Consider the following 27,309-nt stretch of genomic DNA (forward strand, 5'->3'; position numbering starts at 1 on the left):
GCCCCTTCACTAGTGAGGCCCTGCCTGGCCACCCCATAGAAAATAACAAGCATGCCCCACGCTTTATTTTTCTCCAGACCGGGTATGCCCACCAACTGACTGACTATCTATCTATCTATCTATCTATCTATCTATCTATCTATCTATCTATCTATCTAATCTATCTGTCTGTCTGTCTGTCTGTCTATAGTTTTAAGCTCCACCAAGGCAGGGACATAGAGCCCCAGTACCAACAACAGCGCCTGGCATACATATTTGCGATACTTAAGAATTAGTTGAAGAAATGAATAGGAAAGGGAGTCCTTTTAGATGGAGGAAGGGACTTTCTCAAAAGTCCTCATGGAAGGAGAATGGCATTGAGGCTGGATTACAAGAAGCGTGTCTTTTATAAAGATAACAAGGAGGGGCAGGGCTTCCAGGTGAAAGGCATAGCACAAGCAAAGGCAAAATAGACGGGTAACTGCTAGTTGTTAAGGGCAGTGGTTGAATCGCAATACCCCTAGCAGTTCTACACCTAGGGGCCTGCGGGCCGCTGGGTCTGCGAAGCTTGCAAAGCAGCTGGCCCGCCCCGGCTCTGCGCCTGTTTCTCGGCCACGCCTACTGCCGCAGGATGACGCGCACCTCTAGAACCCGCCCCCAAAGGGAGGGACGCAGGGAAGAGTCGCACAGACGCACTCGCGCCGTGGCCAGCGCCCGGGCCTCCGGGCCCGGGCGGCGGCTGTGTTGCGCAGTCTTCATGGGTTCCCGACGAGGAGGCCTCTGTGGCTGCGGCGGCTGCTGCTAACTGCGCCACCTGCTGCAGCCTGTCACCGCCGCTCCGGAGCGGCCGCGTCGAAGCCGAAATGCCGACGCCCGGGTCCGGCCGAGGCTTTATCTGGCTGGGTCTGGTCCTGAGCTCCGTCTGCGTCGCTCTCGGATGCGAGACGCAGGCCAACTCGACCACAGGTGCCGCCCACGCCCTCCCTGCCGTCTCCCCTCCTCTCTCCTCTCCTTCCTCCTTTGTTTATATCCATTGTTTTTATTCTCCCTCTCTCCTACCATTCTTTCTTTCATCCATCCATCATTCGTTCCCTTCCTCCATTTTTTACTCCTTCCTACCCTCCCTTCATCCCTCCCTTCCCTCCTTCCTTCTATTCATCCATCCTCCTCCTATCCCTCTGCTTCTCTTCCTCTTTTCTCCCATCTTTCCCATCTCCATCCATCTTCACCCTTCCTTTCCTCCCTCCATTAGTCCATCCGTCCCTTTTACCTTCTATCTATTCATATTTCTGCCTCTCTCCTTCCTTCCTTCTCTCTATCCTTTCTTCCCTTCAACTATGCATCTTTTCCTCCTTATCTTCCTCCATCCAACCATCTGTCCTTTCCTCCATACATCATTCTCTTTTTTTCCTAAATTCATCTTTCCTTTCCACCGTCTTTCACTCACTATCTCGCTTCCTCACCCAGGTTTGAGGCCATTACCAAAGCCTAACCCTGCCACCCAGGATTCAGGCTTCCTCCTTGAGCCCCACTCCCACCCTTGCCGAGGCACAGCCCCCTCCCTGCCTGGGCTGCTAAGGTGCAGGGTCCAGCCTTGGGCCTCTTAGTAATCTAGCACCTACTATGAGGGAGGGTTCAGTGTCAGTGCAGGTTACCTCACCAAAGCCCCTCCCTCCTGTGTAGATGCTCTGAACATTCTTCTCATCATCGTGGATGACCTGCGCCCCTCCCTGGGCTGTTATGGGGATAAGCTGGTGAGGTCCCCAAATATTGACCAATTGGCATCCCACAGCCTCCTCTTCCAGAATGCCTTTGCGCAGGTATGTCTGGGAACCTCTAGCTGTGGGTGTGTGCCTCCTCGGGCACTGAGGGTTGGGGGCGGGGAGCTTCAGCTATTGTCAGATGGCGCAGATTGTGCGGGACATCTTGTTAGGAGGAAGCAGTCTAGAAAATGGTAGTGGAGAAAATCTGGCTTTCCACTGATGGGAAAGCTTGACCTTCAAGGGTGGCCTTCTCCTTGGGTGGAAGGTCTGCCCTGGACCTAATGTGCTCACGGCAGCCCTGGGCAGCTTTCTCCCAGAACGGGGGCTTGCCTGCTGCTCAGAAGGAAGGGGTACTGCAGAAGGGCACCCACAGGTCTGCAGACTGGGCCTCAGGTAAGAGCTAGTCAGGGTGGCTCTGTTCCCTGAACCCCCTCATGGCTCTGCCCCCAGCAACACTGGCAGGTCTGCGTGCCTGGGGAGGCCATTGCGTAGGAGGAGATAAGCATCTGCTGATTTCAGGGGCTGATTGCTTCCCTTTCTCTCTCCGGGAAGCTGTCTGTTGCCTAGGTGATGCCCAAATCCCAGTGTCTGGTTTGAGCTCTGCATGACTCAGCTACCAAGCTGTTTGCTAGGGGCGTCAAGAGGGCAGTTGCTTGGTTACGTAAGAGATAGCAGACATGTTTTGCTGTGAGGACATTTACCTCTGCTTCTGCTCCCTAACAGCAAGCAGTGTGCGCCCCGAGCCGCGTTTCTTTCCTCACTGGCAGGAGACCTGACACCACCCGCCTGTACGACTTCAACTCCTACTGGAGGGTGCACGCTGGAAACTTCTCCACCATCCCCCAGTACTTCAAGGAGAATGGCTATGTGACCATGTCGGTGGGAAAAGTCTTTCACCCTGGTACTGCTCCATGTTCAGAGTCTGGGTTCTCTTGGTTTGTGGTATCTGAATCCAGCAATCCCGTCCTGGGGATGGGGCTGTCTTTGCAGATCGCTCTTCTGGCTGGGCGAGTGCCTCACTATTCAGTGCTTCCTTTCTAAAAAACCAACTTGTCAACCCAGCTACATGTTCTCACCCAAAGTGGAAAAGGGTAGAAAGAGCTTTGCTACCTTTCAGAAACCACTGAGGGTGTGCCGTTGGGTCCTTCAGCTCCTTGGGTGGTAGGCAGGACACGGGTTGAGGAGGTGGCAATGTTGGGTGAAGTCCAGCTCGGGGCCCCACCCTCCTCCCTGCAGGGTACCTGTCAGTAAACGTAGGGGTGGGTTGAGGACACCTGAGGGCCTCCCATGTGGCCAGCATTGCTGTTGCTAACTTGTTGCCCAGTGAGGGGGCTGTGCTTAGGTGGGGGCTGCTACCCACTCTGGAAATTAAGTCAGAAAGATGAGTATAATCTGGTACCCAGGAACTATAGGGTGCCAGAGATGAGACATTCCTTACCTCAAATGCTGCCTGATAAACTGGCTGTCTTTAATGCCAATATGGGGATAGTGAAAAGCAAACAAACTTTAAAACTTTTTATTTATAGAAGTAATGCATGAGTATTTGAGAAAAACGGAGAAAAAAGTATTGGAAGACAAGAGCACCATAGGGACAATAATGCTTATCATTTGGGAATGACGGCTTGAATGTTTTCAGTCTCTTTCCCTTTGCTCAGTGGTTACACTGGCAGGCCTGGCAGCCTTCTGCAGGAACCCAGCTGGTCAGGCTGGTCAGCCCAGGTTGAGAGTAACATTCAGCTCTACTAAGTCAGGCCAGTTTCAGAGGTGAACCTGTCGCGAATCATATTGCACAGCCAAAAGCCCAGTGTCAGGAGAACTTTCTGCAGTTTGTTGTTCTCATTACCACACCCCTTGCCTGAATGCAGCTGCAGGGAAGTGATGATTTTGGAGAGAGGAGGAAACACAGCAGAGGGTGGAGATTGTGCTTTGGGAGGGGAAGCCAGGCAAGGACTGAGTGATGTTGCTTGACTTCCTCCCTCCTGATGATTCGATTTTGGCATCAGGCTCTAAGCGCCATGTCCTTCCCAGAGAATAAACCTTTTCTGGCAGCCCTTGTGGGAACACATTTTTCAGCTGAGTCTGTGTTCTCAAGACCTTTTTCTGTTAGCACTGGGCCTGCTTCAAGATGACAGTAGCCACCACTGAGTGCCAGGTATGTACCGTTTACCATGCTGGCCACTCCTTTAATCCTCCCAACAGCAAGCGAGGTGGGTTTTTATCATCATCATCATTTCCCAAGGAAGACATGGCGGCTCATGGGAGTCAAGTAGCTTGCCAGAGGTTGCAGGGATGCTAAGAGGCAGCATCCGGATTTGGACCTGTGGTGGTTGGCCTCCTGTGTGCTCTTTCCACAGTGCTTGCTGTGTTCATAGGTCCTCCACCCGCTGCCCTCTTTCTCTGCATTCCTGCCTCTTCTGGTGCTCCCTATTGGAGTCCTACTGTGTGACTGTTGCTGATGCTTTCTCTCGAGGTTCTGCCTGTGATCCCCTCCACTCCTGGCTAACCACTATAGGCAGCGCTTCCCTTCAGATCCCTCACAGGCCTTACTGGCTTCTAGAAGTCCTCCCTGCTAGTCCTCACCTGACTCACAATAACCTCTGTGCTTGGAGGATCCCCCACTTGGCTCTTCGATGCTTCTGAAAGCTGGCAGTCCTTCCTTGGTTTCCAGTACTACTATATTGTCTTCCCAAATAAACTATAAACTACTAAGCTTAAGGGTGGGTTTCTGCTTCATGAATGAGCACTTGAACTTGGAGTTCTAAAACATGGTTTTGAGTCCTGGCTGCCTTATCTAATATCTGGTTAGCATCGGATAAGGCACATACCTTCCCTGAGCCTCCCCTTCCTGCCCCCATCAACTCCCTGGTGGTGCTGATGCCTCTGCTGCCTCCTTCATAGGGTGAGAGATAGGTTTCAGCATGGGCTCTAAGGAGCTGACTGTTCTTGTCCTTGTGGGTCCCTTCCACAGAGCCTATCACAAATCATTAGGGCTTAGGGACCAGGAAGTCAGATGCTCAGTTCTCAAATAGAAACTAGAGAGTTTGGCTTTAGAGGGGACTTTTATAGATGAGGAAACAGCCCCGAAGAAGAGAGGTTCCACTTGCCCTTTTGTTTACAGAGTTTTAGTTATGGGGAGTGTTTTAACAACTTTTTTTTTATGTCATGTTTTAACAACTTTTTTGTCATGTTTTAACAACTTTTTTTTTTTTTTTCCAAGGGATAACTTCTAACCATACCGATGATTCTCCATATAGCTGGTCTTTTCCACCTTATCATCCTTCCTCTGAGAAGTATGAAAACACTAAGGTAAGGCTGTGAAAGGGACATTTCTGAAGAGGAACCACTTTTTCCTTTGTCACATAAACTACTGGGTATACTGCATGTTCTGTGAAGCTGGTTATACACCGCAAAGTTGTGGGTTTCATTTGTGATAATGTCTTGACAGAAGTAAGTTCAGCATTAGGCCCGACAGGAGCAGTGGCTTCATTCTAGAAGCTGGTGGGTGCTACTTGTTCTAAAACCTTGGGCTCTAATGTATCAGAATCATTGAATAGCTCCCCAATGCTCACTCTGGATGAGACTAGGAGATGCTGAGACATGGGAGGGAGAAAAGAGGCTGAGCTCCAGGAGCCTTAGCCCAGAATGGGAGAGAGGCATGCCGTGTATCTGTCTCAGACCTAATGTGTATGTTCAGCAGCTGAGACATCTGATAGGGGTTTTAAATTTTTAGAGCATTATGAAAAAAAGTAACCTACAAAGAAAATCTTGGTTTAGAGGAAACCCAAATGTATAAATGAAACTAAAACCCACATTTAAAGAAACTCAGAAAACCAACTGGGGAACTGAGAAATGAAATGTACCTCTGAGGTTTTAGTAAACATGTTGGGAAGGGTGAGGGTTTGGAGGTGAGGTGGAAGGTATTGTTCTAAATTCCTGACAGCTTTCCATTTCAGAATACAGTGAAAACTGTGAGCTCTGGCCTTTGGCTTGTGGCTTGAATAGGGAAGATCCCATCTTAATTCCCTGAAGCCATCTTGCTCCTTTTTAGTGGCCTCACTTACGAAGGCCAGGTCCCTGCCCTAACTGCCCCCCTACCCATGTCTTCTCAAAGTGGCGGGTCTGACAACACTAAATCTCCCTCGAGTGCTGCAAATTGCGTATATATAGATGATGAACAAGTGGTCTGAGGCGGGTGCTGGGCTGTCCTGCCCAAGGGTGGGGTGAGCAAGGCAGGGCTGTGAAAAGGCAGCAACACTCTTTGAGATGGAACAGCAGCTAACACAGCCCCTTGGTCTTTGTGATATACACATCATGGTCAAAACTAACTTTGGTCTCACGGCCAACATGTCTACTTTGGGAAATAAAGCAGGAGGTTTCATTCTGTGCCTAGCATAGCTGAAGATCTGGAAATTCCATGGACTGTCACCTTATCAAGTTGACTGGGACCCTGTCATTTACAAGCCTTAACCTGTCTTTGTAATTTGAAATGTTTTTTTTTCTTTTTAATTTTTTAATTAAAATAGAGTTCATATACCATAATGCTCTCTCTTTTAAAGTATACAATTTAATGGTTTTTAGTATACTCACAGAGTTGTGCAGCTACACCAAATCGATCTTAGACCATTTTTATCACTCTCAAAAGAAACCATGTACCCATTACCAGTTGTTCCTCATTTTGTCTCAGCACCCAGCCTGGGACAACAACTGAACTATTTTTGGTCTCCATGGATTTGTGTATTTTGTCCATTTGGTATAAATAGAGTCATACACTATGTAGCCATTTGTTTCTGGCTTCTTTCACTTAGAATTCTGTTTTTGAGGTTCAACCACATAACAGTATAAATTAGTACTTCATTCCTCTTTTTTTTTTTTTGAGACAGAGTTTCACGCTTGTCACCCAGGCTGGAGTGCAATGGCGCTATCTCAGCTCACTGCAACCTCCACCTCCCAGGTTCAAGCGATGATTCTCCTGCCTCAACCTTGCGAGAGCTGGGATTACAGGTGCCCGCCACGACACCCAGCTAATGCTTGTATTTTCAGTAGAGACGGGGTTTCACCAGGTTGGCCAGGCTGGTCTCGAACTCCTGACCTCAGGCAATCCACTCACCTCCTAAAGTGCTGGGATTAGAGGTGTGAGCCACCGCACCCAGCCTTTCATTCCTTTTTATGGCCACATAATTGTCTGTTGTACCACATTTTGTTTATCAATTCATCACTTGATGGATATTTGGTTGTTTCTACTTTTGACTATTAGAAATAGTGCTGCCTTTGACATTTTTGTACAAGTGTTCTTATGGGCATATATTTTTCGTTTTCTTCAGTATAATAACTATGTTTAACTGTTTAAGGAATTGCCAGACTGGTTTTCAAAGTGACTGCACTATTTTACATTCCCACCAGCAATGTGAGAGGGTTCTAATTTTTCTGCATCCTCATCAACACTTGTTATTTTCCATCTTAAAAAATTATAACCACCCTATTGGGTGTGAAGTGGTTTTGATTTGCATTTCCGTAATGACTAATGATGTTAACCACATTTCCATGTTCAGTTGGCCATTTGTATATCATCTTTGGAGAAATGTCTATCCAAATCCTTTGCCCATTTTTAATTGGCATTTTTTTATTGTTGAATTAGAGATGGATTTTTTTTAATAGTCTACTGGGGTTTCTTTTAATTAGTTATGATATGGAGAAAGAGTATTAGTGGCAAGAAACTAAGTGCTAGTGGATTTCTGGCCCCTGCCTGGAAAACAAGAAACACTTTTCTGTTTTAATTCTACTTCTGATGTGTCTGTTCAGTCTGAATAACACATGAAGGGCTGATTATGTGAACATTAAATCTGTGTGTGTAGCCTTCATGGCTTCCATTTCTTACACTTAAAAAGCTGATGTTATATATTTTGTTTTGAAAGACATGTCGAGGGCCAGACGGAGAACTCCATGCCAACCTGCTTTGCCCTGTGGATGTGGTGGATGTGCCCGAGGGCACCTTGCCTGACAAACAGAGCACTGAGCAAGCCATACAGTTGTTGGAAAAGATGAAAACGTCAGCCAGTCCTTTCTTCCTGGCCGTTGGGTATCATAAGCCACACATCCCCTTCAGATACCCCAAGGTGAAGAGCTGGTTGAAGGCTGATCCAGCACAGCCACCACAGCTGTGTTGTTTGTTGAGAGAGGGATTTGCACAGGGAAGGTGGCCACATCCTGCCATCCCCAGGCATCATGGATGCCTGATGGGCACTAGTGTCCTCAGTGGAGTGAAGATGGGATTTAGAGGCCAAGGCCAAGAACATGTAAGAGTCTTGTAAGAAATGCTTGGCTTTCCACTTCCCTCCACTGGAGGATTTGATTTCCTTTCCTTGAACTTATCAAGCACATGTTGAGTTGGATGGCGAGATCACCACAGAGAAGTGAATCAGAGCTGGCTGCCAAGGCCTGTAATAAGGGATGGCCCTTGCAGAACAGCCCCAGGGAATATGAAGCCCTCTTTAAAAACTACCTGTTCCCCCGAGCCTGTCAGGTTAGATCGTGTAAACACAAAGCACTGCATTGCTTCTTGGAACCTCAAATCCTGTACTTGCTTGTATGTCATTTAGAGCATGTAGTCTTTTCTGTTTTAGAATCCTTTTCCATTTTTCCCTATCATGTTTTATGAGGGCCTGAGTATCCCATCCTTTTGACTTTGCAGAGAATGCCCCTCACATGTAATGAGAGTAGAGACCAGCGGTATGCTTTTTGATGCTGCAGGTATCTTGCTTTGATTGGCCCAGGGGATCTTGCCTTCCTAGTAGGAGCTGTCAGCCCCCTTGATAGAAGAAGGCTGTGAGGTTCACCTCTCCTGCCTCTTTGCAGACAACAGTTAACAAAGCTGACCTGGCTGTGATTCTTTGAAAGGCCTGCTTATAAGTCTAGCCCTTGGCTGGCATCTGGGAACTTTGATTTCCAGAGTGTTCCCACTACTCCCAGAATTGACTTACTATGCTTAAACTGTTTAGACAAACATTGTGGTTGATGATGAACCCTTGTTTTTTTTTTTTTTTTTTTCTGGGAGTCTGGCATTTTGGTATGTTTCAGACAGACAATGCCTACCTGACCAGCCCCAAATAAAAACTGGATAATGAGGCTTTAATGAGCTTGCCTAGTTAGCAGCATTTCACATGTATTATCACACAACTCATTGCTGGGAGAAGTAAGTGTATCCTATGTGACTTCCCTGGAAGAGGACTTGAAGCTTGTGCCTAGTTTCCTCTAGACATTGTCTCATGTCCTTTTTTCTTTGCTGAGTGTGTTTTACTGTAATAAATCATAGCTGTGAGTGAGACTAAATGCTGAATCCTATGAGTTCCCCTAGTGAATTACTGAACCTGAGGGTGATTTTGGGAACCCAACACCTCATGACACTTTTCTAGCCAGGCAGGAGGTGGGGACAGGAACAGAAGGGCATCTGTTTGTATGAAGGAAGAGAGCTGTTGCTGCTCAGTTTGTAGGAAACAGAAGTCGTATGATTTCATTGCCATTGGCATCTCATGAGAGTAACTTAAGGCTGGACTTCCAGGTCAGGGATGAGCACATGGGAAATGCTAGTGAGCCACCATGTAAATGCATCACAGGCTTAGAGAAAAGGCAGCATAGATACTAATAGAGCCACAACTTTGTGCTTTTGCTAAAACAGTGACAACTTTGTGGCTTTGTGTTTTTCCCCAAGGAATTTCAGAAGTTGTATCCCTTGGAGAACATCACCTTGGCCCCCGATTCCGAGGTCCCTGATGGCCTACCCCCTGTGGCGTACAACCCCTGGATGGACATCAGGCAACGGGAAGATGTCCAAGCCTTAAACATCAGTGTGCCATATGGCCCAATTCCTGTGGAGTTTCAGGTATCAAGGACATAGTTGGAGGATGTATTGGACACTGATGACATAGTGTCATAGGTGAAACCACTCTTCTCAGTAGACACAACTCCATCTATAATGTCTTATTAAGAGCTTTCTTTGTGTGAGTTATCGGGCAAAGAGCTGGGGTGGAGGTGTCCTATAGGTATTTAGGACACAGGCAGTGTTGCATGGATCAGAACTCTCCCAGCCAGTGTCTTACCTTCTAAAGAAGGGAATATCTGTTGCTTGTGGACACGGGTGGGGAAGCAGCCTGGGTGACCATTCCTAACCAAGGGGGATACTGTTTAATTTAGGTGATAGCTCATTAGTTGTAGAGTGATGAGCAACTCCCGAGCAGCCCAGAATGCTTGGTTTGCTGGTACTTGCAGGTTCCCTTTGTGGGAAAAGCCCATCCTGGCTAGCTGTCACTCTCAGGGGGTGGCTTGGTGAGCAGGACCTTGGTGCAGAGGGAACTGGGACACCATCATGGCCAGTGCCATCCAGTTGTGATGTCTGGCATTCCTTTGCCATGATTTAGGGGCAGAGCAACCACATAATTAGAATCCTCACACTGACTCATCAATCACCTTTTCTCCCTGGAGAGCAGAATACACATTGACTAATGCTCTTTCTGGAATATTCCACACAGAACCGTGCCCTTCTCTTACCACATGAATGCTGTGGCAGGCAAGCTATAGTGAATGGAAGATGGCAGGGTTTTCAAAGTATGCGTCCTGGACTACCTGCCTTAGAATTTCTGGGAGGGCTTGTTGGGAATGCAAAGTCTTGGCCCACTCAGATTTACACAGTTGGAAGCTGGAGGTGGAACCTGACCTGACAACCGATATTTCTTTAAAAAAAAAAAAAACAAAAAAAAAACACACACCAGGTGATTCTGATTCATCAGAAGTTTGAGAGTCTCTGCTGTAGTGTATTGTTTAAAACAAACACAATAAAACCACCGTATACAGATATCCCTTGCTATCCAAACTTACTTGGCCCCTGAGATTGCACAACAAGAGTGTGGGTGGTGAGAGGTGTGCATTCCTCAAATCCATTTGATTCTGGTTTCACTGAGAGTTTGGAAAGCAATGCATCCATCTGTTTTTTTTCTAATTTTGTGTTTCTGGGCTACTGATGATGAAGTGGCTTGAACTGGCCCTGAGGCTGCACCTGGATGCTTTATTAGTGACGGTCACTTAAAACGACCCTTCAAAATGGACTGTGTGCCAGGAAGGGCGCTGATTCATGTGTGGTATTACCTTTAGTCCTCATGGGGACTTAGTGAGGTACCTGCTCTCTGTTGTCTAGGTGAGGAAACTCAAGGCATGAGAGGTGTGCTGACTTGTCTGACAGCACAAAATTAGTGCTAGGTGGAGCCGATTCATCCCCAGGGACTGTAACTCCAAAGCCCCATGGTTGGATCTGTTGGTTCCCAGCAGTGTGGGTTCAAATTCATGTTCTACCCCATACCAGCTGCCTAACCTCTGTCAAGTCATGTTACCTCCCTGAGCCTCCCTGAGTTTTCTTCTCTATAAAATTGAAACAAGGTAGGTAAAATTTTTCCATGATAACACCTACTTTAGAGATTTTCAGCAAGAATCAAAGAGAGCATGTAGAAGTATCTAGGACCGTTTCGGCTGCACAGAGCAGTCTCCTTCAAGTTCTGTTAGTCCTCTCCTTAGACACAGTGGACAGCATGACTCAGAGGGCCTCCCTGATGCATGCACATGCTGGTCCCAGCCCTGTATTCCGCTTGAACTCGGGCCTGTTCACTGTCCTCTTGCAGCTTTGGATGTCCGCATCCACGCCCATCTCACTGCACTCTTGAGCTCTGGGCTCTCTTCAGCTCCAGCCCTCTAACTCAGCTCCACATGAGCCAGTGACCTCAGGGGCCACACTCAGGAGTTTGTTGCCTGCTGCTTCTGAGTCACCACACTGACCACAACCTCTTCTAGCACCTCCCTTGCTCCACCTCACGGGGATTGCCAGAATATGCATTTCTATCTCCCCCTTGTGTCCAGGGCCTGTTGGCTTTGTTGCTTTCCTAAATAGCTAAGGCCTGGTGGTAGGTGACTACTGTTCTTCCCAGCTGCTTAGCTCACCATACTTGTCCATTTATCCTTGCCCCTCCTGCAATACCCTTATCGTCAGACAGTCCAACCACACCCTCTGCTCTCCAGTCCAAGTCCTGAAAGCTGCTGGAGAAAATCCACGCCCCCACGAAGCAGGAGGCCCTCAGATACCCCGCCTCCAGCCCCAGCAGCCCAGGCAAGCTCTCTGCTCAGCTCACCTCACTTGTCCTCTGCAGCTGCTCTGTTTGTATGACCTCTTCCCTACTCCCCTTCACTGCTCCCCTCCAGGCCTTTGCCACCCCTGTGCCCCATTTCTCAGTGGACAGCACCTTTCCTCTTGTAGAAATGGAGGCTGGTGGATAGGCGGAGGTAGGGGATCGGATGGGGTGGATGTGGGTACACATTCTGGCTGTGCCCCTTATCAACTGTGTGACTCTGGGCAAGTTAACTAACCCTTCTGAGTCTTGGAGTCCTTAATGTGCCATTCAGAGGATCAGATGCCACCTAGTGTGTACTTGTTGAATGGGCTCTATTAATAATCTCCGTCACTGAGATCTGGAATTTTGTGTTTGCATGTTCTGGGCTCGAGGCCTCTTCCCTCGACTCCCCACCACTGTCCCTGCTTCCCACGTCTGCAAGCAAAAAGAGCAAGGTCTTCCTTCTCACTCACCTTCCCTGCAGCCTCTCCATCTGCTCTCATCCCTCTCAGCTGCAAAAGTGCCAGCCCCCTTGCCCCTGCCTGTTTCTGCTTTCCACTCCCTCACCTGACCTCCAAGGCAGAACGACTGCACACTGGGCTGTTCTGGCTATGTCTGTGGCCTCATTGTCTATTTGTTCTTCTCTGTCCTCTACGCAGGCTTCCACCTCCCCAACCCACTAAACTTTCACCTCAGCACTGACCTTGGTGGCCAATAAAATCCATCTGTGTGGGTCCTGACCTTCCTTGAGCTCCGTGTCACTTCCTTACTGGCCAGCTCCACCCCTTCTGGAACTCCTTCCTCCTCCTCCTCCTCTTGCACCGCCTGCCCCTACATGCCAGCGAATTATGCCACCAGCTGAATGTGAAACCTGGAGTCACCCTGGGGTTCCTCAACACCTCCTCCTGCTCTGCTCTCCCTGCCCCCATGTCTACTTGATGCCCCTAAATTCCTCTCACATCCACATGGTCCTCTAGATCCTTCATCACATTGTTCTGGACCACTTTAGTGGGCCTTGCTTTGTTTTGTTCATTCAGCAAGTGTGGTGAGCACCTCTTACGTACCCAGCAGTGGCCTAGTACCATTTTGTCTAAAGCCTCTGGAATCTGTGTCTGTGTCCTGTTGCAACATGACTCTTAATAACTTGCAGCCCGGATCATGTCAATTTCTCGCCTTGAAAGACCTCAGTGACTCCATTGACCTAGAACTTGGAGTCTCCACTCCCTGGATAGACCCACCAGGTCCATATTATCTGGCCCAGACCTAACTTTCCAGTCACCCCTCTGCCCTCCCATTTGATTCTCCAGTCACATGAGCCTTTTATTGGCCCCACACACAACCTACTCCGTCACAACTCCACACTGTTCCATGCCCTGCAGCCCCTGCTTGGAGCATCCGAGCCCCATTTGTCTGACTGCAGGCGCTTCTTGTCAAGTTCTAACTCCTCTGTGAAGCCTTCCCTGAATCTCCCAGGCAGATTTGAGGGCTTATTCCCCTGTGTCACCCCTGGGCCTCTGTGGGGGATCGGTCAGAGTGGTGGGAAAAACTATAGGGAAAGGATACAAACCTTCTGAAAGGTCAGAAGGTTCTGCAGAGCCCCAGGGGAGAATAGCTGAAGGCAGCTATTCTATAACCCTGAGGCAGAGGGCAAGGAGTAGGTACAAGGAAGTGTGGGGGAATTTATCTTAAACAGTCTTGTTTACTTATGTTGACCAGGAGCTGACCTTTGATCATCTGTGCATGTGAGGTTCCCTGGAAGGAGAACAATAAATGTTAATTACCTACAGGTTGGCTCCAGGTTTTTGGCATTGTGCCTGCACTGAGTAAAAGCAAGCAGCTCCAGCTTCTCGGGGCTGCTGTCTCGCCACTAGAGCTAGGCAGTCACCTAGCTGCTCTTACACTGCATACCTGTGTCTGAGTACTCATTTCCTCCATAGGCCAGGGTCTGCAGGACAGACCCGGCAGGCCTCACTGATAATTAAACATTTTCTTGTCTCCGTGATTGTGTCCTCACTGGATGGGGTGGTTCATCAAGGTTGAGGACCTTGTCTGCTTATTGCCTTACATCCAGGGGCTAGCATAGGAAGGAAGGAATACTTTTGTATAGGACACAGCCATCCTGACAGGTGTCTTTCTTCCCCAGGAGGACCAAAGTTCCACACGTTTCAGGCTGAAGACTTCATCTACCAGAAAGTATAAGTAGGCCAGGGTTCAACATAATCCTGCTAGAAAGTTAGATGTATATCTTTTCTCTTGACTGCAAGTGAGAACGGGTGAATCTTATGATTGTCCTCACCCTGGCAGTGATAAGAAGAAGCTGGTGGGTCCAGATGATAAGTCAGGGACTGGTCTGAGAAGTCATGGCTTTCTTCTCACCCCTCTTTGGGGTGGAGGATTAATCTTTGTTCTTAGCATTTGTGAACCAGGCTGGGGATGAGAGCCCAGGAGGGGCCGGTGGCTCATTTACTTCAGGGTATTATCTGGCTGTTCCCAAAGCCCCTCTTGGGTTCAGGGACTGTGAAGGACGTGCTGCTCTCTGGTCTCTCCCTTGCTCTTCTGCCTGCTGACAGTTTGTTAGAAATGAGCTCCATGTAACAGCCATGGTCCATGAAAATACGCAGTTGTAATCTGCTGTTGGGTTAGAAAGTGATCAGAGGGAAAGGCTCAGTCAGGGTTGTTGTTATGTGTTAAGTTATGAATTTTTTTCCCTGAAAAGAGCTGTTGAAGTCCTAACCCCCTAGTACCACAGAATGTAACCATATTTGGAAATAGGTGTATTGCAGATGTAATTAGTTAAGATCAGGTCATATTGGAGTAAGGTGGGCTCCTGATCCAATATGATCAGTGTCCTTTAAGAAGAGGGGAGAGAGATACACTGGAAGAACACATGAAGATGGAGACACAGTGATGCAGCTGCAAACAGGGATGCCAGGGACTGACCGCCACCATCAGCAGCTAGGGAGACGCAAGATTCTTCTACTTAGAGCCTTCAGGGAGAGAATGGCCCTCCCAACACCTTGATCTTGGACTTCTAGCCTCCAGAGCTAGGAGACAATACATATCTGTTGTTTTAAGCCACCCAATTTGTGATATTTTGTTATGGCAGCCACAGGAAATTAACAGAACTGAATTGTATCTTTGTGACCTTTATCAGAGTGTGTGTGGGCCTGTGTTTCAAGGGACTGTAGGATCAGTTTCTGTGTACATGTTCATCTCTTGGAACCCATCAGAATATGTGAGGGAGACAGAAAGGAGCAGTAGGTGACACATTCATCCACTGTGATCTGTGCCCTAAAGTGAAATCTGATTTGCTTAGAAATGTATCTTATTCGTAGACCTACAGATTTTGCTGTGACTCTGTGGGTGAAGCGATGCAGACGGTAGGAAAAGGAGTGTTACATTTTGGCTGAGAAAATCATTAAGGGCATCAACTAAGGGGTTGGGATTGGGAGAGATACTCAGGCAAGCATTATCTCTGTATACCATGGCAATTTAAATTGCAGTCACTCTCATTATTATGTTTTTTAATTTGCAGCGGAAAATCCGCCAGAGCTACTTCGCCTCTGTGTCATATTTGGATACACAGGTTGGCCGCCTCTTGAGTGCTTTGGACGATCTTCAGCTGGCCAACAGCACCATTGTTGCATTTACCTCGGATCATGGTAAGCATTTTGAAATTCCCTGGTGAGTCAAAACATCTGAACTTTCCTGTGAAATATGCTTTGCAAAATTGCCATTGACATAAACATGGGTTTGTTCTCTTTTGTGAACCAGTGGTGCCTTGAGTCTGGGATCCTGGGGTATTTTTATGATCAACTTGTTAGTCCTGAGACCTCTATCTTAGATGCTTGACGGATAGGTGTGGGTGGATGGGGGAGGGTCTTGTAGCAACTTTTTTTTTTTCTTGGTGAATGCAGCAGGAACCCTCCATTTGTGTGGCAGAGCTCTTGTAACCCCCATTTTTAACTGGAGGGTTGGAGGTCTTTTAGTTTGGGTGGAGAGGATCCAGAACAATCCTGGCAGAGCCCAGCAAGCTCTTCAGGCCTGGCTCCAGCCCTCCCACCCCATCCCCGCTGTCTTCTCTGCTGAGAGCCTGGGATTTTCAAGTCTTTATCTCCTTTAAGGCTGGTTCCTACTTTTCCAAAAATGAAACTATCTTTTTAAAAGCACTTTTTTAATTCTTCAACATTCCAAGAGCAGGGAATAAAACAGCAGCTCCCCCCGTTTCCCACTCACCCACTCCCCCATCTCTGAATTGTTTTGAAGCAAATCCCAGATGGTTCTGTTTTCTGATCACTATCTCTGAAAAATATTGCCTCTTTTGAAGTATAACCATAATACTGATATACTTAGAAAAAGGAAAGTAATTTATATCATCAAATATGAAATAGGATAATAGTAAATCATAACCTGTGCTTATCATAAAGAGAAAAAAGGATACAGAGCATATAATTCAGGGCCAGAACATCCTGCCCTTTTCTCCCACCTGCTCAGGGCTAACAGGTGCTAATGGATTAGGGATCCATCTGCCAGCCATCAGTTGTGCACGTATGCACAAAGGGATATACATGTGTATGTTTGTAACATGTATGTCACAAGATGTGATTGCTTGTTCTGTGTGTACTGTTAACGTTCCCTGGTTTTGTACACTTAATATCATAGACAATCTCTGGGTCATTTCTCAGAAGCCTGCTTTTTCCCTTAGAAAGGTCTGTAATATTATATATGGAGGTGCCATAATTTTTCACATATTCCCGATGATCTGCCATCTGCTTCTGACCCCTCAGTGCCCAGTTTCCTTTTCTCCATGAACACACTCTTTGTTGTGAGGCAGCTGCCGTAGATTACAAATAGCCCATCTAAGAGTACCCTCCTGGGACATTCTCCATTAGAACCGTCTGGGAGCTAGTAAAACATGCTGGTTTCTGCAACTGGTCTCAGGAACTTGCAGGTCTGGGCATGGGAAAGTGCAGTTTAACAGGTGTCCCTGAGCTCATCATTCCCTGGGCCTCCCTGTGTTGCCACGTCCTCATCTTGGGCCTCTGGAGCAGGAGCCAGAAACCTCCTGAGCTGCCTGTCAAGGTCACTGGCCTCTTGTTCCTCCTGATCTTGAGACGGATCCTTGGGGCCCACACAGGCATGCGTTCTCCTTAGCCGGACTTCCCTGTATTTGCTCCTGGCTGCAGCAGCACAGGCTGAGGCCCGGCACCAGACGTTCAATGAGATCTTGCAGTCAGGCAGTCCACAGTTATTTCTATAGCATGTGCCATGTGTCAGACCCTGTGCCAGGCCTGGGGGCCACCTCTGCCTGGTGCAGGGCAGCTCACAAAAGCTGGCAGAGGCCGAAGGCTGCGTGCCAGTATTCAGAATGCCACAGAGCGCCTGACTGCTGTACCTTCAGGGCCTCCACGGGCACCCCAGTCAGAGTTTCAGGGGTGGATTCCTGAGGTCCCACTGCCGGGGTCCCTCACTTTGCCATCCTGCAGGCTTCTCCATCCTCAACCTTTTAGATTCCCGCCACACTGAATCTAAAAGGGACAACGGGATCTCCAAGCTGGTGGCCTAGGAGCCTGCCGATAACCGACCCATTCATCAGCCCTCGTGGGTCAAGGCTGCCTCGTCCTCCCCAAGAGAGTGGAGAGGTTGAGCAGTGGGGCTACCCCTCGGCCCACGGGGCTGACCGACTGGGGCAGGAGTCAGGGGGAACTCCCTCTCTTTCTGCGCTCCACCGAGCTATCTGAAAGTCCCCACCATGCTCCCCAGTACTCACAGCCAGAGGGAGGAAGGGCTCACCAGAATCACTGGGCAACTCTGATGGGCATCAAGTCTGCTTTGATTATAGATGAGTGGGTAAGAGGCTCCTCTCAACTTGGGGTCGTCTTAGGAGAGCAGTGTCAGCGCAGAACAGGTTTCAGCCCTGTTCTGGAGACCACAGACGCTGGAAGGCTGGGACACCATTTGCAGCCCCAGCGTCATCTGTTAGACAGAGCCAGCAAGGTCTCACGCTGTGTGGTGTATTTCAGCACTTTCTCAAATTTACCCGTGGCAGCTTTTGGTGTGTTTGGTTATTTTTATAACACTACTCACTATACAATTTCTGTCATGCCCATTTTTTGTATCAAAAAGGGTGCTGTAACTTAAAAAGGCTGGGTATTTCCAACTTGGAATATTCAAACCATCTTTTGCAAGGGACGTTTTAAATAGGCATGAAGGGTTGTGTTGTTTTTAATCGGGGTTAAGGATCTGGAATCAAAGGTTTTAGTTTACTCCATCTATGGTGTATCTTAAAATCTGAGCCAGATGTCCTTGCCTTTTTTGAATTTGATGATTGTGCTGCAGTTCCACAGCTCAGTTTTAGGTGGCACACACCCAAAACTGAAAACCTGAGCTTGGAGGAAATGAGTCAAAAGATAGGTAGGTACAGGACAGGGCAGTGGTGACACTACAGCTTTCAGGGTTCCCACTCTGTCAAGGAGGAGCGTGTCTTAGCAGGGGAGGAATGCATATGTGGGAACCACCACAGAGCCCTACGTTAGGTATATGTTGCTAGTAGTTTGTTAAGATATTTGAGTTTGGAAATTTCATTATTTTTTCTTTTTTAAAGGTTTCCTCATGAGGACAGATAACTGATTTTGAGTACAGCAGCATTCAGTTGAAATCACCCTTTCTGTGGTAATTCCAAGTGAAAATTTTTCTTCTAGGTGATGAGTTTCTACTTTCTCTGGTTTTTACAACAGGAAATGAAATGGTGTCTAAACTAAACAAGCTGTGGTATGATGATTATTCATTTTCTGTCATTCTGTGCTTTTTATGAACTAGGGTGGGCTCTAGGTGAACATGGAGAATGGGCCAAATACAGCAATTTTGATGTTGCTACCCATGTTCCCCTGATGTTCTATGTTCCTGGAAGGACGGCTTCACTTCCGGAGGCAGGCGAGAAGCTTTTCCCTTACCTTGACCCTTTTGATTCCGCCTCAGAGTTGATGGAACCAGGTATAAAATATGCTGAAATGATATTGCTTGACAATAAGATCACCTTTAGTTTATATGTGAACCACTTTATTGAATCATAGGCTTTGGAGGTTACACAGACCCTGCTTCCTGCCTTGTGTTGGAATTTCTTCTCAGCATTCTGTGGTCAGCACATGCTTCCTGAGCATCTCCCATACTCTGGGCAGGGAAAGAGTGACAGCACCTGAACTCACAAGTATGGTCCCTGTCCACAAGGAGCCTTGTGGGGTGATGATGGACAAAGGAACAGATGCATCCCCAAGATGAGGAGGGCTGTGGTACATTCTACAAGAGCCTGCTCCAGAGCTTAGAGGAAGGGGCTGCCCCCATAACAGATGAGTAGAATCCTTTCCCTCAATGCACCCTTTTGGTAGGGACTCAGCCTCCTTTGTAGGGGGTACATTTTCCATTTTGACAGCTCATCAATCTAGTGAACCACTAGATCTGTAAAATCTACCAGGTGATTCTACTCTGCCCTCCCCAGCAGTGAAGAGCAAGTTTACTTTGACTTCCATGTACTAGTCCTTCAAAACTTTGAAAACAGCAGTGATGCCTCCCACCCTATCCCTCCACCAATACCTTCTCTTCTCTAGGCTGAAATCCCCAGTCCTTCAACCATTCGTCACAAGGTAGTGTTTAGACCTGTGGTTGTTCTGGTCTCTGTCTTCCAAAATGTTTCAGTTTGAGAAAGCACTTCCAGAATACCAGTTGGACCAGATACCCCTCCTGGATGTGTGGGCAACCTGTGTGGGTTCTTGTGAGTTCTATCCTGACTCGATCTGCCCAGTGCATTTCAGAGACAGGTTGTATACTGTCTCTGAAATGGCGTATGATGTTCGCTGTTTTTGGAGCACCTCTTCTATGAACTATGCTAAACCAGATTGCCCCCTTTCTGGACTTATGCATTTAATCCATCCTTGACATCTAAATCTTGTACTGTATGTTGATTCCTGTTTAAATTTGTCTGGTTCTGGACCATCATTCTGGCCTTTCTGGATCTTTCCGAGTTTGCTTTATACTACCCAATTTTATTTTTTACACATTTGATTTTTGTGCACTGCATGCCCTGTCTTTTTTCATGTCATTGATAGAAAGGTTAAACAGTTTCAAGGCATGATTTTAGCCCTTTGTTTGCTGGGAAAGATCTTCTGATTGGTTGAGAATCTTTTCTGAAACTTTCGTTGGGAAGTGTTCAGCAATTTAGAAATGGATGTAATTGCACTGCCTTTCAGTTTATTTCCAAATTTTATCTCTAGTTGTGTCTTTTCCCTGAACTTTAGGCTTTTGTTTCCAACAGTCTTTCCCACTTAGCCAGCCTAACATATCCAAAGCTGGACTTCACATCTTTCATCTTCAGCTTTTCCTTCAGCACTCTTCTTGTCCTCAAGAAATGAAAATAGTCACTCATGCCAAAAAATCATGGAATAATCTCAACCCCGGTTTTTCCTCTTACTCCATATGCAATACTCAGTCTATGAGCAAGCCTGTCACACTCCATTCAGACTCTGTGTACCACTTCCCACCACTTCCCCTGCCACTGCCTTGGACCCCCAGACTGCTGCTATCTTGTGCTGAAGTACTGCAACAGCTTGCTAAATGGTCTCCTTGCTTGTGCCCTGGATCCCTTGGAGGTTTTCCTCCTCAGAGTAGCCACAGTGATCTCACTAAAACCCAAGTCAAGTCATGTCACAGCCCGGCACAGGAGGCTCTTATGTACCCTTCTTGATCTGAGTAAAAGTCGTCACAGTGGCCTTACATGTTCTGGCCCCATTATCTCCCTGACCTCATCTTTTTATAAGTATCCAGGCCAGTTGTCCTATACAGTGTCCCACAGCCTGGATTTGTCTGATTGTTTCCACATGACTACATTCAGGGTAATATTCTTGACACGTGTGCTACATGGGCTGTTGTATTCTCCCATTGTGTCACATTTGGGGGTAGGGGGGTGCACTTCATGGCCAATGTTACTAGTATTGTAAGTTTGATCACTCAGTTAAAGAGCTAGGCATCAGCCAGATCTTGCCATTGTAAAGGTACCCTTTTCAACTTTCTTTACTTGTTTTCTTTTTATTTTGCTTACAAATTAAGTGTCTAGAAAATGAAATCAAGCATGATAAAGCACTATCTTAAAGATCCAGAAGGGCCAGCATGATAGTGCAAATCCAAGATCAATTTTAACAGGAATCAATATAAAGTACAATATTTAGACTTTAAATATGGGTGAACCACAATGAAATACTACTTCATACCCACTAGGATGGCTATTAATAAAAAACAACAACAACAAAGAGCTGTGAAAGGCCGGGTGTGGTGACTCACGCCTGTAATCCCAGCACTTTGGGAGGCCAAGGTGGGTGGATCACGAGGTCAGGAGATCAAGACCATCCTGGCTAACAAGGTGAAACCCGATCTCTACTAAAAATACAAAAATTAGCTGGGTGTGGTGGCACATGCCTTGGGAGGCTGAGGCAGGAGAATCGCTTGAACCTAGGAGGCAGAGGTTGCAGTGAGCCGAGATTGCGCCACTGAACTCCATCCTGGAGACAGAGCTAGACTCCGTCTAAACAAACAAACAAACAAACAAACGAAACAAGTGTTAAGACTGTTAGTGATTATATGGAGAAATTGGAACACTTGTGCATTGCTGGTAAGAATGTAAAATGGTACAGCCACTGTGGAAAATAATTTGGTGGATCCTCAGAGTTAAACATAGAATTACTCTATGGCCCAGAAGTTCCACTCCTAGGTATATATCCACAGAGCTGAAAACAGGTATTCAATCAAAGGTTGTACATTAATGTTCATAGCAGCACTATTCACAGTAACCAGAAAGTGGAAGCAACTCAGATGTCTATTGACAGAAGAATAGACAAAATGTGGTCTGTCCATACAATGGAATATTATTCAGCCTTAAAAAGGAAGGAAACTGACACATGCTACATCATGGATGAACCTTGAGGACATTATGCTAAGTGAAATAAGCCAGTCACAAAAGAACAAATACTGTATGATCCCACTCCTATGAGGTATCTAGAGTAGTCCAGTTCATAGACATAGAAAGTAGAATGGTGGTTTCCACTTGCTGGGTGAAGATGGAGAAAGGGGAGTTGTTATTTAATGGGGACAGAGTTTCAGTTGTGTAAATTAAGAGGAGTTCTGGAGATGGATGGTGGTAATGATGGCCCAACAGTGTAAATGTACTTAATTCCACTGAACTGTACACTAAAAAGTTGTTACGATGGTAAATGTTATGGTGTGTGTATATGACAGTAATAAAGTGAAAATATAACTCTAATGCAGACATCCAGAAGGGGGTAATGTGTGGGGTGATCCTGTGGAACTCAGAATATCCTGTTCCTCAACAGACTTTTTTTACCTGGTGGTTTTAGCCTTAATTGATGATCCTTGTCTGAGTCAGTTATTACATTGGTGGTTCCAAAATTCAGGTTGTTTTAAAAAGTGCCAACAGGCTGGTGGGACTCTTAATTTTGCATCCTGCTATTTGATTGGATGAGTAATTAATGCAGGGTGAGGTGCTGAGGTGGTGTTTCTAAACGTCTGTTGTTAAAGATAAATGTTGTAAATTAAAAAAAGAAAACATGGAGCCCAGACAGGTTCCTTTACTGATCCTGCCTGGCCATGGCAGGCTTTTATAATGTAACCCATTCTGCTCTGTTGCTTCCTGTTTCAGGCAGGCAATCCATGGACCTTGTGGAACTGGTGTCTCTTTTTCCCACGCTGGCTGGACTTGCAGGACTGCAGGTTCCACCTCGCTGCCCCGTTCCTTCATTTCACGTTGAGCTGTGCAGAGAAGGCAAGAACCTTCTGAAGCATTTTCGATTCCGTGACTTGGAAGAGGATCCATACCTCCCTGGTAATCCCCGTGAACTGATTGCCTATAGCCAGTATCCCCGGCCTGCAGATTTCCCTCAGTGGAATTCTGACAAGCCGAGTTTAAAAGATATAAAGATCATGGGCTATTCCATACGCACCATAGACTATAGGTATACTGTGTGGGTTGGCTTCAATCCTGATGAATTTCTGGCTAACTTTTCTGACATCCATGCAGGGGAACTGTATTTTGTGGATTCTGACCCATTGCAGGATCATAATATGTATAATGATTCCCAAGGTGGAGATCTTTTCCAGTTGTTGATGCCTTGAGTTTTGCCAACCGTGGATGGCAAATGTAATGTGCTCCCTTCCAGCTGGTGAGAGGAGGAGTTAGACCTGGTTGTTTTGTGATTACCCATAATATTGGAAGCAGCCTGAGGGCTAGTTAATCCAAACATGCATCAACAATTTGGCCTGAGAATATGTAAGAGCCAACCCTTTTCGTTTAGTCTTTATTATAATTGGTAATTGGACCAGTTTAAAAAAAATTTCCCTCTTTTTAAAACAGTTACAGCTTATTTACTGAATAAATACAAAGCAAACAAACACAAATTATGTCATACCTTCGGATACGAAGACCATACATAATAACCAAACATAACATTATACACAAAGAATACTTTCATTATTTGTGGAATTTAGTGCATTTTAAAAAGTAACCATATATCAAACTAGGCACCACACTAAATTCCTGATTATTTTGTTTATAATTTAATAATGTATCTTATGTAGCCCTATATATTCAAAATATTATGTTAACATGTAATCCATGTTTCTTTTTCAAATCTAAAGTTAAAAAAAATACCAGAAGCCGGTGTCTTAAGATCTTTTATTTTTGTTTCTAAGACCATGGGATTTCAAAATCTCAAGATAAAATATGTATGAAGTAATTAATGTAGACTTTTTACATCAAATAATAAATAATGCTCAACAAACTAGAGATATGAGGTGTGTAGGAAATTTGGTTAAACTTTTTTCAGATACTTTCTGGCCCAAATAATAATTTGTTAACAAATAATATGACCCTTGAACTCAATGGCCATCTATTGGAAGACTGTTATTCACACTGGAAAACATTTAAAGATGTAATTATATCCATGGATGGATTGAATCACTCAAAATATATTAGTATCCTTCTTTAGGGACGGTTGGTTGCAGACATGTGTTTATTCAGGAGGCACAAAATATTCCATTTTAATTGCTTATTAATTAAATTCTAAATTATTTTATTAAATTCTAAATTATTTTGAGGACTGTGAAGACTTCATTAGTGTAATATTAGGTCATTGTCAATCTCTCAGAATGTGGTTCTGTATTCTTTAAATATGAAAGTATCCAGAAAGGCCAGTGGCAGTAAAAAGCTTAGTGTATATAATCTCAAAAGGGATGGAATATTTACAACTCATATTTATAACATGTTGAATCTTATCAGTTATCAGTAGTCATCAGAAGTGTCAGCAGCTTTCTAAATAAATATTAAATATCTAATGTCCTGTAGTGAAGGAGTAATTTTTAGTAATTGTCTCTTTACAAAGTCTCCAGTGTTTCAAGGTAAATGTTTGTGAAACAAAATACAGCAAAGTACATTAAGTTACTGCAGTGTATTGTTACCAAAAATGACAAGATATTATATTAAAATCAGTAAATTTTAGACAGATTTTTAAAATTAATTAGCCTACAATAGAGGTATATATGGTAGCATGATGATCTTTTAAGCAGTTAAGTTACTGACTGTTCTGGCAACAACGATTTCTCTGTGACTGAAGAGCCCTGTTCATCTCCTGATCCTGAAGCTCGTCTCTCTCTTGAGCCTCGGCTTTCTTTGGTCAATGGTTTCCCTCAGCTTTTTCTTCACTGTTCTTCATCCTCATTGTTGCTGTCATCACGTTCACTGTGACTTTTACAATACAGCCTGTAAATTCCTTATGACATAGTTCAGTGCATTTGGCTTTATCGCCTACTCCACAGTTCTTTACCTTGACTTGGCTTAGAGAAACCATATCTTTGTTGCTTCATATAACCTTTCCCCAACCCCACTAAGCTGGACATGACTTATTAGTGGTCCTCCAGTCACTTTATTTGTAGAAATCTCTTATTTCACTTGAGCAGGGGTTCTTTCATATGGTTTAGCTGACAACAGAACTAGTGATTCTAGACATTTTGAATGACTCTCATTCAGTGGCTCACAAACACGAGGGAACATCACAACTACCTGAGGGGCCTGTTAAAACCCAGTGCGTTAGAGGCTGGGCATGGTGGCTCACGCCTGTAATCCCAGCACTTTGGGAGGCCGAGACAGGTGGATCACTTGAGGCCAGGAGTTCAAGACCAGCCTGGCCAACATGGTGAAACCCTGTCTCTACTAAAAATACAAAAGTTAGCCAGGTGTGGTGGCACATGCCTGTAATCCCAGCTTCTCAGGAAGCCAAGGCACGAGAATTGCTTGAACTGGGAGACGGAGGTTGCAGTGAACGAAGATCGTGCCACTGTACTCCAGCCTCGGCGACACAGCGAGACTGTGATTTTCTTTGGAGACTCCTAGATTTTCTGTGGATTTGAACTGAATTTGTTGGATGTTGGCAGGTCCCTCTTATGAGCTGTTTCTTTGCCCTGCATTACCCCACAAAGACTTATCTGGAGATGAGCAAAGTATGTTTGGTAGTGAGGTCACAAATGCAATCAGCCCCTTCTTCCCCACTCCCATTGCCATCTTCTCAGTCCTTCTCCCTTTCTTTCCAAGTAGTTTACCCACCCCTCCTCCTTCCTCCCCTGTCCCTAAAATAATCCATGTGTCTTCCTAAAATCTCTCTTTGATCCTGTCCTTTGATAACACCGTCAGTGCCTACTACTGGGTCTAGACAGACCTCTGTTGAGCAGTCAGAGTCTTCCCTGACTCCACAATGCCCCTTTCCTTGGCTGACCAGTATGACTACTGGTCCCCACCTTTCCCTTGCCTATCCCTACCTCCCTCCTACTAGGTTGTCCCCTCCCTCTCTTCACCCATTCATTCATGACCATTTTTCACTACTAAGCTCCCCCCCTCTCCTGAAGGAGGCTGAGGTTTTTGTGACTCTCTAGACTCTATTGTGGGATGGAATGAACATTGCTAAAGAATCTTGTGTTTGCTTTACTTTAAAAAGGTATTTTTTTCCTAATTATAAAATTGATGTGTCAGTTATGGAAAAATTAGAAATGCAGCACAAATACATGAGTATTTTACTGCAAAATTGCCAGATAATATCTTGTCTTTTTTGGGGGTGTGAATTTTTTGCATTGTTGTGGTCATATTGTGTTCTTTATCATGCAATTTATGTTCTTTTTTTTTTACTAAGTATTATGTGTGGTTATTACAGATTTTCACAAAGATACTTTGTATTGTTGGTAATATATTTTATTGCATAGTCTTATAATTTACTTAACCTTCTTTCAGTTGTTAGAAATTTAGGTTATTTCCAGATTTTCAGTATTGTAAATAATGCTGTGATGACCAATTTTGTGAATAAAATGTTTTTATGTATTTCAGATTATTCCCTTAGGATAGTCTGTCAGTGCCAAGTTGTCAAAAACATCTCTCTTTTGCTTCTCTTCCTGCTCTCCTGCTGCCTTAGGGGGTAGTAAACTGAAACATAAAGTAAACATGCATACAAATAAAAAACATAAAAATAAGCAGCCTGATGGTAACAGGTGAAAGTGGTAACCTGTTTTAACTTTGAATTCTGGCCGGGCGCGGTGGCTCACGCCTGTAATCCCAGCACTTTGGGAGGCCGAGGCGGGTGGATCACGAGGTCAGGAGTTCAAGACCAGCCTGGCCAAGATGGTGACATCCCGTCTCTACTAAAAATACAAAAATTAGCCGGGTGTGGTAGCGGGCACCTGTAGTCCCAGCTACTCGGGAGGCTGAGGCAGGAGAATGAAATGAACCCGGGAGGCAGAGCTTGTAGTGAGCCAAGATCGCGCCACTACACTCCAGCCCGGGTGACAGAGCGAGACTCCGTCTCAAAACAAACAAACAAACAAAAAGCTTAAAATTCTTTGCTTGTTAGTGACCTTGATCGTGGTTCTCTTTGTGCGATAGTTGGGCATTTGTATTTCTACTTGTGTTAATTTGCCTTTAAATTTTGGTTATGGGTTTCACCTTTTAAAGTAATCAAACATATTTATCTTTTCCTGTGTGATAGTTTTTTTCTGTGTCTTTTCCTGTTAAACACATAGACCCCTCCCCAATATGGAGATTGAATAAATACTCATTTTCCTTTGCATTGTTTGTGGTTTGGTTTTATGCTTACTGTGTCTCTCCACCCCATTATCAGAGTAATATATGCTCATTACATAAAATCTGGAATATGTGAAGACTGGAGATGAAAAGAAGCCCACCATTTGAGACATAGCCACTGCTGACATTTGTATATTTCCCTTCACTCTTTTACCTGCCTAAAGACATATATGCAGATGTGGACATATTTAGCTTTACATAGCTGCAGTCTACCATGTATAATCTATATCTTGTTTTTTTGATC

The 27,309-nt window shown here is 45.6% G+C and overlaps 1 protein-coding gene across 3 annotated transcripts; it reads left to right on the forward strand.

Annotated features, from left to right (window-relative positions):
• Positions 1-665: 665 nt before the first annotated feature.
• On the forward strand, positions 666-27,051 carry LOC105485062 (iduronate 2-sulfatase). Of its 3 annotated transcripts, XM_011747243.3 has the most exons (9): positions 668-945; positions 1,663-1,799; positions 2,466-2,643; positions 4,960-5,048; positions 7,655-7,855; positions 9,448-9,618; positions 15,423-15,549; positions 18,707-18,880; positions 22,590-27,051. In XM_011747243.3, the coding sequence occupies exons 1-9, from the start codon at positions 843-845 to the stop codon at positions 23,060-23,062; spliced, it is 1,653 nt and encodes a 550-aa protein (XP_011745545.2). In that variant the 5' UTR covers positions 668-842; the 3' UTR covers positions 23,063-27,051. The 3 variants fall into 3 exon arrangements, with proteins under 3 accessions (XP_011745546.2, XP_011745547.2, XP_011745545.2); XM_011747244.3 differs by lacking the exon at positions 18,707-18,880 and having other exon boundaries at positions 666-945; XM_011747245.3 differs by lacking the exon at positions 7,655-7,855 and having other exon boundaries at positions 666-945.
• The last annotated feature ends 258 nt before the right edge of the window (positions 27,052-27,309 follow it).

Source organism: Macaca nemestrina, chromosome X (assembly GCF_043159975.1).
Source record: "Macaca nemestrina isolate mMacNem1 chromosome X, mMacNem.hap1, whole genome shotgun sequence".
Lineage (NCBI taxonomy): Eukaryota > Metazoa > Chordata > Mammalia > Primates > Cercopithecidae > Macaca > Macaca nemestrina.